At 40.8% G+C, this 16278-nt stretch overlaps 1 protein-coding gene across 2 annotated transcripts in view; it reads right to left on the bottom strand.

Moving 5' to 3' along the window:
* The window catches only part of sdk2b (sidekick cell adhesion molecule 2b), a 295188-nt gene extending 286434 nt beyond the window's left edge, over window positions 1–8754 (bottom strand). For both annotated transcript variants that reach the window (XM_085360965.1, XM_085360966.1), the window contains exon 1: window positions 8616–8754. In XM_085360965.1, the coding sequence (XP_085217091.1) occupies window positions 8616–8754 (139 nt within the window). The remainder of the gene's footprint in view (window positions 1–8615) is intronic.
* Window positions 8755–16278: the final 7524 nt, after the last annotated feature.

The following is a 16278-nucleotide window of genomic DNA, read 5'->3' as shown; positions in this document are numbered from 1 at the left end:
CTGCCACCTTCTATTATCACTGGGTTATTCCCATTAAGCTGACTGCTAAGAGTGTTAAATAATTTAGTCATGTGTAAAGTCTATCCAAGCAAATGATGATCAAGATGTTAATCTAATCTCATCTAAATTTAGGAAAGTGCTCAAGTGTAAAGTATACAGAAAAGCTATGAAAGTATGTCTGTCTTTCAAAGTGGAACATTTTCTTCCACCTTTCAGAGTCACAGATAAAATAGGAATCTCAATTAGAAGGTGATATCAGATTCTAAGCCTTTAAGATGATACCAGCAGGGTAGCTGAATGTGGTGATGGATGAGCAGCTGGCTAGTATTTAGTATTTATTTATTTATTGTCATTGTCAAGAACAATGAAATTGCGTTTGGGGCTTCCATACAACCCAAAAAAAAAGAAGAAAATAATAAATACCCCTTAAGAAAGCAATCAGGAGCTTGTCAGCCTTCAAGGGACAAAAATGTCACACACAGACTCACAAAAGTTTCAAATAAAGGCTTTGATTAGCTTCCAGTTAATTGGCGATGCTGCGATCACCTTTTTTTTTTCTCCCTTTCCCCTCTGCCTCATTCCATCTTTGACCATCTTTCTTTTCACATAAGACAACATTTATAAATTACAGCTGCAAAAAAAATTATTTCAACAGTGCTTGGTGTTTACATGAAGCTTGGCAGGAGTCAAAGGAACTCTTCAAAAGCAATATCAGAGGCGTCAATGATCAGTGCAAAAATAAAAATGCCAGAACATTCTTTTTCTGAGATGTAAGACATTTATTATTGAGGGATCCATGCCTTAAATCTCTTGAGACTGGCCCTTAAGCATTAAACAGAACAAAAAACGGAAAATAAGAACAATGTTTCATGAATTTGAACACAATTTTCAAAGAAGTGTCACGAAGGAGTAATTTATTGCACTATTAAAAAAGGAAGACAATTTCAATCCCACACAGCTAACGCATTAAAAACGCATCCCATTAGTCCATTTCTGGTTTTTACCTCTCAGTCAGTTAAAAGGTTAACATATTAACACAGGGAAACAAATTAGCAACTGCAGAGAAGGCAATGCATCATTCAGTATACTTTTCTTTTAAAGCTTTAGAAAATAAAGGCTGTAATTGTCAAGTATATGAAAAATTAAAGGAGTGCTTTCTATGCCACAGGCAAGTGGCAAAAGTGAGGCAGGAAAATTAAGCGATATACAGAATCTTCTATAAACTATCTGACATATAAAACTCTGATGTCCTGGTTGCTTTCTTAGGAAATGCTATAAATTTGTGAGGTTTAAAGAAAATCTATTTGTTTGTGTGCAGCTTATGAGTGCTGGGATAGCTTATTAGCTGTGAAAATTGTCAGAATGCTGACTTCCACATTGGTGCTTTGTTCTACAGTAAAGCAGTATAGACTATACATTGCCAGCTCTCACTCGAGCTTAAGACCAACAAGAAAGGAAGGATGCACTACCCTCTGCTGCTGTTCAGCAGAAAATTCTCAAGGAGGTAGACATCCAAATTAGTGAAAAACTGACATCAATAAGGTTATCAAGTACCCATTTATTTATACATTCAACCAATCGTACTGGGAGAAAAGTGATAAACACAGACCTGTTCACATTTTCCCTGAAATTCTTTAGCATGTTTCTCCAACTGGACCAGTCCTACACAACAATTGTGACCAAATGCAGCCAATTCTCTGTAAAAGAAAAGCCTAGATGATGTAATGCATGAGATGCTTATTCATAAGAAAGAAACCAGTTTGGATGCGATACCTGGAGAGAAAGAAAAATCTCCTGTATCGAAATGTTAAAGCAGCCCCACACAAACATATTCAAATGTCATTAGATGGTTGAATCGAAAACACTGCCTTAGAAAATAGAAAGCCCATTCAGACCCAAATGAATAAACACACTCATTTTGTATATAATGTGTGAGTAATAGCTCATAACAGCAAGGTTATCCGTCAAATGCATCTGGAAGTGGAAAAAGACTCATGTTCTAATAGTTCTCTTCATTCCACAGTATTATTATGTAAAGCATAAAAATGTATTCTCTCATCAAATCAAAGCACCCTACAAATCAAAGTTAAGGCAATTACAATCTTATTCCACCCTTTCAAATGGCAACAGCTGTTTCCCCATGGTCAAAATTGCAGCATAATTGCACACGGTAGCATATGGTTATGGCTGATTAATCCAACTGGGGGTGAAGGCCCATTATTCCTGCATGGGATGGGTAAATAGGCAGTGGATCCGAGTGCTGGATAGACGGGTAATGGGATGGCGAAAAAGGGAATGGGCCTTTGATGAGATGTCTGTTAAAAATGGCGTGATTGTCAGAATCGATTAGACCCTCTACAGTCCTTATCAAAGTCTTTAAAATGATCTGCTTGTCATCCGGTTTCTTCAACACAGAGTAATGCCAGTGGTGCAAATCTATGCAGAAAGGAGGAACAGTTTAGTCCGAGCCCCTTTTATTATACGATATGTATTGCTGTGGGCATTTCCAATTTAATCCCCCTTCATGAACTCCATGAACTAGTAGTGGGGACATTATTGTAGCTCCAGGGGAACCCGGTGTGCATGCCAGAGATGTGATCGTTAAGACTGCTTACTGGTTTGTGGGCTTAGACTGGCCACCGCTTGTAAACAGATGAACACCCACAAGCCCATAGAGCTAATGTATGCATTCAAATTCATAGTTCGCCGGCAAACACACTCACACAAAACACATCCCCCAGGGAACAGCAATTACAGGGTTCATAGGTGGTTTCCAAAGCCTCCAGCCAATCTGAGTGCATTTCAATTGTAAACACACAAGGATCCACATGAGTGCGTTGGGTTTGGGGGCCTCCTGAAGCTAGTGTCACTCTAAGGTCTGTGCTCATTTCCATCTAGCCAGATGAGGGATGATGATGGTAAACAGGCCTTGACTGTGACTCCCCCCTGCCTGTTGCGGGTTGCATAATGTCCTACTTAAACAGTGAGGGAAAAGTTCAAGTCTGTAATCACATTCATACCTCCCGCTTATTATTTTGTTGAAGTCTTTTTGGAGTCCAATTTGAAGGACGTAAGCAAGAGCCGATCATGCTCAGTACAAGGTATTGTGCACTGGAATCCCACGTGTGTGGCACAGAAGTACAGAAGGCCCCCAGATGCTAATTTAACAAGCTGTGAGAGTGCACAAGTGTGGCTTGGCTTGCCTCAGCAAATATGAAAAACACAGGATATGCTTTCAGCACAGTGATATTAAAACAAGGTGGAATGCCCTACTGTAAATCCTTCAATCCATTCGCAGTGCATAAACCTTGTTCATGCCGAGGCTTTATTGTTCCAGCTCACACACAGTAGATCGAAAGGAGCACAGGCTTCAAAAGGGAAAAAAAAACCAACCCCAAAAAAACACTGTAGTGTTCTTTCTGAAAAGCCAAGTACAATAAACATGTAAGCTATCAGTGTTCTCCACACCGTACATCAAAGGGTAAATACTAACACCTGTAAATAAAGGTGCACAAAACGCACAAGCTCAGCTTTTACAAATACATTCTTCAAACCACCTTCAACTTCTGCTGTGCATGAAAATGTGCACCCACAAACACGGGGAACAAATGGAGCAATAATTTCTGTGCAGGTATTCTAACTTGGCCAAGTGCAAAGCAGAATGATCAAAGAAGAACATGTCAGAGAAAAAAAAGACAGTCAGCAGTGCTGGTTTAATCCAGTATAGTCACTGCCCCAATTAGACTATATGACTGAACAATGAAGCCAACTCATCATCACTACTAAAGCCAAAAGGGAGAAGAGGCCTCTTTTCCCATTCCCAGAAGCCAAATTAATAACCATGCAAAGACAAATAGGACAGCCATGGCAAACAGACTCCTTTGTGCCATGTTCCAGGCAGTGGGCAAAATGACAGCGGCTTAAAGAGACTATTTGTGAATTAGGCTACTACATCATTGCCTCAGTTTGTTCTGGTCAAACTGTCTGGACTGCACAGCACTTAGAATAGCATAATCTGAAATTTCCAATTTTCCAATAAAATGCCTCTTTTTGAGGTTACATAGCTATTTCCAAGAGAGAAGCTGGTTGAAATTTTAGGATTTAACTTCTTACAATGTTCCATGAACTAAAAATGAAAAAAGGGAGAGCGTCTGGCATGCCAATGGGGGAATTTAGGGAAGCAATCACAGAACAGAAAGTTGTGAAATGGTATCGATTATTCCTTGCTATTGTTACTTTGCAGCACCCTGTAGGAAGTGAGCCACTGTTGGTGGCTCCATATTTATGCCACCTCTCTTCACGTTAAACTCTCATCCTTTCTTTCCCATCTAAGCGCATCAATTTTTACACTATTTTGTCACAAAGATCAAACAGCAGACGACCATAATCAGGATCATTTTCCTCCTCTTCCTATTCTTCTCCCTCCGCGATGATTCTCCGGGGAAGTGACAGTTCATGTTCTGTTGGTTCTACATCATGAAGAATTGTTCATCCTAATTAAATAATTCATTGTGCAATTTAAAGAACAGCCTCCGACTCAAGCAAAAGCACCACTTGTGAGCAATACAAGTTTACAGAAAACTTCTCACGTTGATAGTGTGCAGAGAGTGTTTCTTTATATTTCTCTTTGAAGTGTTTTTTTTTAAACATATATCTAAGCAATTAGTACGCTCTGTCATAAATTTTCAAAGACTATGTGTGGCAATTTGATAACATAGTCCCACTCTTAACCTTTTTGGCTGTATGGTACTGCAAAATTGGGCCAAGATCAATAAATAAAAGTCCCACTTCAAAAAGCTCTGAAAGTGCTATCCAGAGAGAAAAACAGAAGGTCTTTAGTTACACCTCTCTCTTAGACTTGCCACTACTAGAGACCTTCGGTGGGTAGTTTTGTTTTATTGAATGTAGCGCACTGAAACTCTAGACATCCCTCTGAGAAATCTATCACTGGACTTTGACCATGAGTTTTCTTGCCAGCCCTGAATACTAAAAGCGATATGTTGTGACCTTTTGCCAAAGTGCTGGCTGCAGGGATCTACGACAGCCTCGCTTTTTTTCCTCTCCTTCCCTTTGAAAATCATTTCACAGGGCACAGCTGCTACAAGGAAACAGAGATCCCCAGTCTGTCAATTAAGATGAGTGACAAATCAGGACATTTGTAGTCTGGAGACATTCTCTCAACCCCTCTGTCTCCACAAATCATTCTCAGTCCAATCTCAGTTGATTCTTTTTTTTTTTTGGCTTAGCTCAATTCACTTACTTCAGCTTTGTTTAAATCCATAACAGTAAGTTTCAGTAATCCTACAAAGAACATGTGTACTTGCTACTAATAAAAAATGTGATACACAAAAGACCAAAGGTGACTGTAAAGGGTAACAGGAAATAGATTAATAGTCTTGGTTTAAAGTGTCCCTTGCTCACTATACACAGTGTTTCAGGCACTTGCAGTCGGAGGTTTATCTCCAAAGGGGCTGGAAATTACCTTCTCAAGTGTGGGCAAATAAAACACACAATGACCATTTAGTGGAAAAGATGAGTCACATCAAGGTAACAAAAATGCAAAAACCTCTATCTCAACATTTCTCCCTTGAAAATGCAGCTTTTACTTTCATCGAAACAAGTCAAGAGCTTTCCCCAAAAGGCAACCATCTCCTTTCATTCACACAATTTCAATCAACTTTCCTCTAAGATTGAAAATGGAGATGACGCACTGCACTTCTATGATTGTGTCAAGATTCATGTCCAATACATTAAGCTACAAACACACCACAGCTCTAAAAATGTTGTGGCTGATTCCTGCGCCATGTCCTAGTAGCGCCACGCACCCTGTCATAACCACGCTTACTAATGTTAATCTGAGTGCCACTCCTCTGACAGAATGAAATCCTGAAGTCCCTGCGAAGCTCCTCGAGTTGAGCTGTAGCTAGTCAACATAATCTGCAGACGTTGAGTGACGCCGATGTGTCTGTGCCAAACATGACATTCCAATAGAGTCCTCCCCTGCTGCTCAAAGCTCCAAAATAGACATGTTAGAAATGACAAAACCAGCAGGCGAGCCCAGCATTGTCTCGGCATGACCTCAGTAAGCGAATGAGAGTGAACAGTGGGGACAGACCAGACAGCTCTTATAACTGTCACTTTAAACACAATATCCAGACTGAGTTTGCAGAAAGGCTTTTTTATTCAATTTCAAGACAAGAGTGTGCTTATGTGTCAGTAACCAAAAATAAAGTGTTTAAAAGTTAAAGGGTCTTTGTTTAAACCACGGAATACTTTCCTATTTTGGATAAATCAGAACTACTCATGGACTAAATGCAAGTTTTTTGCCATCAGTTTAATCCTGATGTACATCATTTAATAATGAGACATTTTTTTACTCTTTTCCCTGCCACACAATGACGATGAGTGACAATGTATGAAATAAAAGGACCGAAGAAGATCCCTCTTTGCTCACCAAGCCCTAAAGCAAGACTTCATAGCACTTTGGTCTGATGAAGGCTGTTCTCCCATCGTTAAAAAGCTGTTTTAGCAGACTGGTCATTAAAATATGGCAAGCACTGGCTGACATGTCCATCCAGAGGCAGGCTACTTGCCTCATCATGTTCTTTAATCATCGGGTGGAAAGAGAGCATCCCACACTGGGGTCACTTTCAACGAGCTGCACTCTGAATGGTCTGAAGAGAGTCCAATTAAATCCTACATTTTCTGACCCAAGAGTGACTATGTGATGGAATCTGAGAGCTGCTGCTGGATGGATTGAGCAGAAAGAGAGTGAGAGTGATTGCAAGCCTTCATCCCCAACATACATAGTCACATGCATGCATAATTTCTGTATGCATCAGTGCATAACCACAGAAAAACTCGCAAAACATTCTCCCCGGGCCACCTCTGTAAATAATGTGTTCTTATTTAACTTGCTTGGTTAAATAAGCATTCAGAAGGAAAGAAAGAAGAGTGGGGCAAAGCATCTAGAATCAGATACAAACAGCAGGAGAGAAGCAGTTATAGAAAACAAGAAAGCAACAATGTCAGGACTCTTAATCCCTAGGACACATGAGTTATCAATCTGTTGTAAATGTCAAACGCGGGGATATGCCCCTGTGAACGATGGATATCTGCCTTGTTTGTTTGTGTGTGCACATTTTTTTTAAATTCATCTTTCCTACATTGTATTATTGAGTAAGCCCCACAAGAGCTTAGAGTCTATCTTGAGCGGCAATACTCTCTCTTCATAGAGCCATCAATACCTGAATCCCAACAACCTGAGCGGAGGTGGTGCAGCAGAGGAAGGCAAAGAATGAGAAGATTGTCATCCTGAGACTGTCACAGTCTCCTGATCCATGTTCAGAGTACATATGTTTGAACATATATACTCTGAACATGCCTGAATGAGAGGTCAAAGAGACACAGTACAAGAGTTCCACTTTGTGCAGTGTGTGATGAAGCTTTGAAGTGTGAAGAAAGAGGACAACCCTCAGTCAAGTTCATCATGTTTCCATTTTCATTTTCTAGCAATTTTCCAGGCTCTACTTCAGCGAGGAACCCCTGGAGCAACAGCAAGGACCCATGGTGCAAACTCCTGACCCCACTAAATGTGCGTTTGAATCAGTGACAGTAATGTACACGTTAATCTCCCGGAGCAACTAGGTTTTCTTTTAGAATAGTTAAAAAAAAAAGAAAAGCAACCGACTTTAGCATAACAGCATAAAAAATAAAACACCCTGCAGCTCTGTGATAGGTGGATAAAAATGAAAGGAAGAATGCCTGAGGTTACAGTAGACTCCCTTTCTGGGCACCGAGTCTCCACAGAAATATTACAGGAGATCTTGTGGGATTATTGCGCTGAGAATTTGACTCATGAAAAACAGATAATAAAAAAAAAAGAAGATAAACGCCACCGATTCCCTGTGAACTGCCACACTTGGCTGGTGCTTCCCTCCGCTCAGGCTGCATAATTCTCAGAAAACCAATTAATTTTCAACATTTGATACTTTACCTCTCTGTGCCCGCTCTAATCGTTGCATTTCAATATGTATGTATTTGTTTGCCGCGCTTGTTTGCCGTGCAAAGTTTAGTTTCCTGCGGGGAAGAGTGATTAATTATTTTGTACTTATTAATCAGCTTAACGTTTTAACAGCTTGGCTCGTAATGGCACGTGACATCAGAGGGGCTCATTATACATGTTCAAACTGTAAAACAAAAAAACAGCAGTAAAAAAAAAGAAATAAATAAGAGTATTCGTTAAAACGGTCTTTTTTGAAAACTTGAGAAACCTTAAAATGTGTCTCATTAGATTCTAGACTTAACCCACATCGGTGTGGATGAACTCAATGAAGTTTGATATACGTTAAGTGTGGGGGAAAACTAAGCCTATTTTAAATGTTTATTAAACGTGAGAGTGGTGCCACATTTAACAGAGCTCAGCATCTCACTGATGTGAAGCCTAATGAGAAAATTGTGGGCTACGTGCAAAAGGATGAAGACTGCAAAACTCCGGTGCCACACCACACCGGAAAGGGTTCCATGTTAACATCTAACACAGCAGGTAGCTACAAACACCAATGGGCCGGTGTGATCGGTTCATCGGTACAGTAGCGATCCAACACTCTTCTTACCTTGAGGTTGTGCGCAGTGGATGAGTAAGGAAAAAAATAAAATCCATGCGACGCGCCACATCGATCTGTTAAAGGAGTCCTCAAACATGGTCCCAAACCTGGAGGACTGGACAACAAGTGCCCGGTGAGCTTTAAGCATGCCGTAGTGGCCGAGTCCCGCCGTGGCTGTGGTGCCGTTCGCCTGCTGCTTGATTCGCTCTGTCAGGAGGACCTGCGACCACTAAAGTCGAGCAGAGCGCACCGACCTCGGAGCGCAAAACCAAGCCTCTGCCGTAGCCTGTGGCGACCGGAGAAATTCGGTCAAACTGTGTGTTTGTTTTACAGTCTAAGTTCGCTGCAGTTCCACGAGCCTCGTTGATGGTAAAATATTTTCGTAGGAGTACCGAAACAGAGCGCGTTTGTTTATCTGAAGGATGCAACTCAATTAGATGAATCCAGGTTAAGTCCAAGTACAGTCTGTCTCTTGCTGCACCTGTAAGAAGGAAAGCTGCACCTCATAGAACACCTTTCCCCACTTACACGTCGTGCGTCCTTGAGATGCTGGTTTGTTCTTTTTCTTCGTCTTCTTCTCTTTACTTAACTTCCTCCTTCGCCTTGTCCCCGGCGGAGTGCTTAGGTGTTTTTGTTCTTTCTCTTTTCTTCTTCTCCAAAGCACAGAACAGACTTTTCCTCGAATCCTTTCCTTTCTGAAGAGGAGCGCCACAAATGGAGCACACCCCCCGTAAAGTTCCTCCCCAGAGCGCACCGTCAAGGTCGCCAATTTGCTTTGACAGGAGCGGAGAAGAACTACAGCAGTTCGCTGAGCGGAGAATGGGGGGCGGTGGGGAGAGAAACTTGCATGCAGTCACAGGATGAGAGTGGGAGCCGTGCCGTAGAGGAAAGCCCGGTTGCCGGTGTCTCGGATGAGGACGAGTCCCGGGTTCTTCGTGAGGTAACGCTGGGATCTGATGCTTCAGCAGCAGCGCAGCGCATGATGCCACCATGCGGCCATGCGCAAAAACACATCTCCTGTTACAATACAGCCAAGCACATGGTTTCAGGAGAGGATTTTATTGCTTTCCACATTACACAAAGGTGGAATGAATATAGTTCTTTGTTAAAATGATTTAAGGAGCATGCGTCCGGCTTGTGCTGCCAAGAATGTAGTGGTTCTTAGGGTGCCTGTGGAGAAATCACTATGATATTTCTGCGGGGATTTATAGGCTAATGTGTCTGAGTTTACTGACCTTGTAGTACTTTTTATCCCCCGTGGTATCATTAGAGGGATTTATATTTTGGCTGCATTTTAATACTTTGAGCTATGATACTGTATGTTTTTGTAGCACTTTCTGTATTGCTCTTTTCCTTTTTTCGCTGAGGCTACAGGATGTAATTCTCGATGCTATTTGAGGTGCATGGCATGAATATAAAAGGCGCAAATGGGTGTGCTAAGTCGTTACACAGCCAAGACTGAAACTGCTGCACATTATCTTCTCTGTGTGTAGGAGAAGGAGGAAGACAAGGAGGAGGAGGAGGCTGTGAGAAGAGAATCGTTGGAAGACAGAAGGAGGAAGAGCAGAGAAGGGTGGTTGGTGAGCAAATGTTTCCAAAATGACAGTATCACTAAAGTGGAAGTCAAGGAAGAGAATGAGAGAGCCTGACTGAGCAAATGTTCATGTCCTGAAAATGACAGTGCCTTGCCAGGAGAAAACAGGAGTGCTTAGTGTTTGTAATGTTTTTTTTGTTTGTTTGTTTGTTTTTTGTTGTTGTTTTAACAAATGACGAGGCCCATCTAAGCCACCACAGGGCAGCTTGGAAATAATGCACCATGATAATAGCTTCTGCTATTTCCGCACAAGAGTTTCAGCTTCCTTTTGGCTTTCTCCTTCTTATTCAAAAATGCGATACCTTGCACAAAGTTAATAATAGGAGAGTTACCATCATGAAAATCAAGATGGAGTGCTTCCCTGGCCAGCCTTAGGGCATCTCAGAAAACCAGTTATGATTTTTCAAGTATTTACTGTGACTGAACTCAGCAAGAGGGTAATTTTGAAAATCCCTGGACACAGTATTTTGAGCCATAGCTTTCTGCAGACAAGTGGTAATCCATTTGTTTGTGCGTTTGTGTGTGTGTGTGTGTCCACCCCACACCCCTCCTTTCCCTGCAGATGCCAACAATGCCAGGTGTTAGCTCCTGGTGTTGTTGAGCAATGGCTAGCTGTGATCACAGGTGCTAAAGTAGCTTAGTGCAAGCTGTACTCAGTGTGTGTGTGTGTGTGTGTGTGTGTGTGTGTGTGTGTGTGTGTGTGTGTGTGTGTGTGTGTGTGTGTGTGTACATGTTTAGACAGCTTTGTGAGGACAGAAAATTGGCATGCTACTATACTTGTGGGGACCAACAGTCACTTATGGGGGAAAAATGCCTGTCTCCACAAGTTAGAAGGCATTTTTGAGGCTCAAAGTGTGGTTTTACTCTCAGGGTTACAATTAAGTATGGTTAGGTTTAGGCTGAGGGTTACGATAAGGCATTCATTTTTGATGGTTAGGGTTAGGGTAAGCGGCTTGGGAAGCATTATGTCAATGCAATGTCCTCACTAAGATATGAAAACAAGTGTGTGTGTGTGTGTGTGTGTGTGTATCTCTCTGTGTGTGTGTGTGTGTGTGTGTGTGTGTCTTACCATTGTTCCTCACAACTGATTTTCATTCATTTTTTGTTTTGCAGAATGATTGGACATTATTTCAAGTGATGAAATGCATGATTTGGAGCAAAATGCCTTTAAAACACATTTTAAAAAAACCCAATGGTAAGTTTTGGGTTATTTTTGGTGATGTGTTCACACCTTTTGCTCCACAGCTTATCAAAGAGCACATTTTTGTTACCTATTTCAAAATGAACCTTTGAGTGTGAAGTGCAGCATTGACCACTCTTTTCATTTCATTTCAATCAACAAAATAAAAGACAGGCTCTAAGCTAAAATTTCCACCTCTCTTTTCGGAGGCCTTAAGGAGAGCAACACATTAAAAGAAAAAAAGAGATGGAGAGACATCTTTGAATGACAAAATACATTGCTGTTTGCTCAGACCAAAAGTCTGACTGGCAGTTCTGACTTTCACCTGCATTTGGTAAGAACTTAAAGCATGACTACATATAGATGGGAAAAAAACACAGCAAAAGCTTAAAAAGTGAAGTGATATCAGAGGAATTTTCTATTATGCCCAGATGGAAAGCGAGAGAGGTCAGAAAACCAAGAGGAAGATAGGCTGGAGGGAAGACTCTTGAATGCTTCAGAAAGGTCCCTGAACTCCACCTCCTCCTCCACACACACACACAAACATTTCCTACTCTGCTGTCCTGATATAGAACTAACCGATATAGAACTAACCCCAGTGATAACTGGAGAGTACTACTGGATTCATTAACCTCCAACAACATTTTCATATGGGATAATATAGCTTGTAAAATGATGACACGTAAGAAAAAAAAAGTAGAGCAGCAGATCCAGGTCTTTAAAGGGTTTACAACTATTTATCAAACATTTCTCACACCATTAATATTTCTCTGTCAGTTAGAGCTTGGATAGGCATCAAAGGAATATGGATTTTCTTAACCAAAAGGAAAGCTCCATCCTCTCCTGCACCACTCTGGCCAGTCTTGCTAGAGGTTTAATGAACTGGAACGAGTGGGGGATAATGGGAATGCAAGCACAGCGGGAGACCAATGGGGTGATGAGTGGTTCTTATTACCTGTGAGGCCAATTACAATAAAGATCTGTCAAAATGTCCCTTTGACAGAGGAAGGCCCTGCTGACCATCTGAACCACCCCAGTCAAAGAAACACAATATAGAGAACAGAATAGTTTAGATGAATTATTATGTTCATTTAGGTTCAGGCCAGTTAAAGTCTTGGAATCTTTAGGAACTTGCCTATAAGCAGTCTTAGTCGTACTCAAACTGCATGTCGGGTTTTGTTTTTTGTTTTTTGACACACACGCACACACAGAGTATATAAATGTTTTAATGAGTTCAGAGATTAAATTCATATGCATGTACCACCTACCGCAGTCAAACAACCTTGCAGTCTAATTACTGTTCTCATAGAATAATGACATCCTGGGCTCACTATGCTTAATAAATAAACTGCTACCCTTGAGTGAAATTTTCATTCGTACATTACTGCAAAGGTTGTGATATCTATCTATCACATTTACAAGGCAAGACGTGGAGGCAAAAAGGGTAACATTGCATTGCATTTCTTAAAAACAACTAATATTTGAAAAAAATGTCATTCTAATTTATGTAAGAACCTTTAATCATAGGCATCTTCGCAGATGGAGAGGAGTAAAAGAAAAGAAATCCAATAGTATTCATTAGTGAGAGAGAGAGATCATTCAAAAAGCTGTTTGTGTGAGACAGATGGTCAATATGGAAAAGAAATATGTAAAGCAGAGCTGTGCCAACCTTGGCAAAGGAAGGCTTGCAACACAAAAAGAAAGGTAAAAAACGTAGGTGTGGAACTTGTGGAAGAGAGAAAAAAGAAGCAGAGAACTGTCTCAGGCAAAGAAGTGGTTTGAGGTACAAACACAAGGAACAGGTGAGGTGTGTTAACAAAATATTAGTCTGTTTGTTGTTTTTGATTTTTCTGCTTATAAATTAATATCTCCTGCCTCACAGGAAATACACCACCTCCCCTTCCCTGCACTGCTTCATATCTTCCACATCTACTAAAATGCCTGAATGTTTTGTGGTTTTCTTGCTTAGTTTATGGATATAATCACGCAGCACCCGTGAAAAGATTGCAGTTGACTGCATCAGCCTCTGATTCACATATGCGCTTTGCTCCCTTTCTCACTCTCACGCTCTCAAGAGAGTAAGCTCTGACTAACACCAGTTTACATGGTTGGTTCACCCAAAATCTCCCCCTAAAGATAGCATGCCTTAGAGTATAATGTCATCTACCTTTATTTAAAAATATATAGAATATGGTTGTATTCACATCAGCTTTGCAAATAACCTTGTAGCAGTTGCTACACTTAAGAATAAAAAAGTACCTTGTTGAGCAAACTTTGTGGGGGTTTTTTTGTTTGTGTTTTGTTTTGCTTTTTGCAATCCCCACAGAGAGGGCAGTGGACTTTTTAACCAGATTGTTTAAAATAATCTTTATAGTGAGAGGATGTCTGAGGAATAGAGTACTATACAATAGTCTATTGGTTCCAGTATTCAAGAACAAAGGTTTTGTGCAGAGGTGTAGCAAATGGGGGATAAAATTGATGAGGCATGCCATAAAGATGTGTGAAGGAGTTGTTGAAGCTGGGTTAAAAAGAGAGGTGGCGATCAGTGAGCAGCTGTATGGATTCATGCTGATACAGAGCACTACAGATATGGTGTCTGCTTTAAGTGTAGATAGAGAAGTATAGAGAAGGTCAGAAAGAGTTGCACTGTGTCTTTGTGGATTGAGAAAGTATGTGATTGGGTGCCAAAAGAGATCAAGGTAGAGGTGGGATTACATCGGGGACTGGCTCTGAGTGCCTTCTTGTCTGCAGTGGTGATAGACAGGTTGACAGATGAGGTCAAGCAAGAGTCTCATTGACTAAGTGATTATGATGTTTGCAGATGACATTGTGATCTGTAATAAGAGTAGAGTGCAGATGGAAGTGAGAGTCTGAGAGTCAGGAGATGTGGAGGTATGTTCTGGAGAGGAGAGGAATAAAAGTCAGTAGAAACAAGATATAATTTGTGTGTGAGTGAGACAGGTGGAAAAGTGAGCATGCAAGGAGTAGAGGTAATGAAGATAGAAAAGTTTAAATGCCAGGTGAAGGCGAGAGTATAGACAAGGTGGAGTAGGTGAAGACGAGTATCTGGGGTGATTTGTGACAGAAAGGTAGCAAGCAAGAGTGAAAGAGAAGATTTACAAGATGGTATCGAGACAAGATTAGACAGGAATATGCCAGACAGCTCAGGTTGAGCAGTTTGGAGGCAAAGTCAGAGAGGCAAGGCTGAGATGGTTCAAACATGTGAAGAGGAGGGACATACTGGACAAAGGATGCTGAATATGGAGCTGCCAGGGAGGACGATAGGATAAGGGATAAGGTAAGATGGAGGGAGATGAGCTGCGGTGGCGGCTCCTAGCGGGGGAAAAAGAAGATGTACAATAAACATTGTCAGTGAATGCTGTTCATCCTGTGGATCCAAAATAATGGTCCACCCTTTTTCAGAAGTGGATATTGAAACCTTGAAAGTAACCCATCTTTTACAAGGACTGCATGCTTATTAACCACGGTTGACACGCATTAGTCTGGTTGCCATCTTGACTTGAGCTCATTTTAAACATAAAATGTATACATGTTGTTGAATATATGCTGTTAAGAATTGCAAGAACACATTAATCACTTCAGAATGTTCAGAAAAACAATCATTACATATGTCACAGAGGCACAGCACCCATGTATTTTTGTTTCAGTTTCATTACGGGCTTACTAAAATTAATATAACAGAACTTTGCTAAATGTAGCCATTTAAATGTTCATCTTTTTGGGGGTTTGGTTCAGTTCTATCCAAACTCTCATTATTACCCAAACCTTCTGTATAAAACATGCACTGTATTGAACAGATTCCAAACACTGACACCATCTGTGTCTTCGTCCTTATATGCCAACTCTTCTATAATGTCGAATCTGATCACATGAACTTATATTTATATATGAAAAATACAGTACTAACCAAAAAATAACCACATGGCTACACTGACGTGTGTCTTTGGAGCATATTGGATCAAACATCAGTCAATGCTGAGCTATAATTGGTGAAAACATAAAACCTTGGGCACCTACATCAGATAAAGCATTGATGTTTTTCCACCCACTGATATGTGTTTAGGTCAATGCATGTGTCACTGAGCCTGGAGCCAGAAAAGGCACTCGCTGCCCAGCTCTCCTGCAATGGCAGTATCCTACTCTGGACTCCATGATGGAGTCTTGACCCACACACCCCCACAGTGTTGAAGGCAGTGGAGGGCACTCAGCTGCTGGAGTTTTATTTCAGTTTTCCTTCTCTGACCTGAGAGGGCCCGTTGTCAGATGATAAGGTGTCCTAAAAGAGAAAATTTGCATGAGGTTTTCTTTGAAGAACATTTTACTTCCTTTTTTTAAAAATATATTTGCTGTGAGTAAGTCTTCACTGAGATCCGTTGGTCAGGCACTTTTTTTGTTTTGGAATTTTTGAATTCATATTTTAACTTTTTAAGGTTTTCCACATGTTGATGCACTATTTTTGTACCCTATCTTGTAATCATGCCTACTTGTCCTCATGGCCAGCGTGTGCCACCTATTCATGCAGCTACTACCTTTTCAAATTCATCCTTTGACGTGGCCCTGTCATCTTTTAATAGCTTGCGGAGGGATTGTTTTCTTCTCTGCACCTCAGAGGAGATAATGGCAGCATGTCAGAAAGTCAAGGAGCAAGGACACATGATGGATTCAGTGTTGGATCCAGCAATTCTTGTGTGGCAATCTTGCATTAATTATATATTTTTTGTCATTTATTATATACTTTAGCTGAAGCGTAGCATACACAGTGTAGCGTGGGGGGTATGATCTAAGTTAATGATGAAAAACATGTAACCTACTGCACATCTTCTCTTTAAAAATAATAAAGCTGGTTTCGCAGGAGTGAATTCAGTATAGGACAAGAG

The sequence above is a fragment of the Diplotaxodon limnothrissa genome, linkage group LG8 (assembly GCF_057381915.1).
Source record: "Diplotaxodon limnothrissa isolate DT_005_m linkage group LG8, D_limnothrissa_male_GT1.1, whole genome shotgun sequence".
NCBI classification, from domain to species: domain Eukaryota; kingdom Metazoa; phylum Chordata; class Actinopteri; order Cichliformes; family Cichlidae; genus Diplotaxodon; species Diplotaxodon limnothrissa.
The sequence above is the reverse complement of the archived record's forward strand: the minus strand, read 5'-3'. Positions and strand labels throughout refer to the sequence as shown.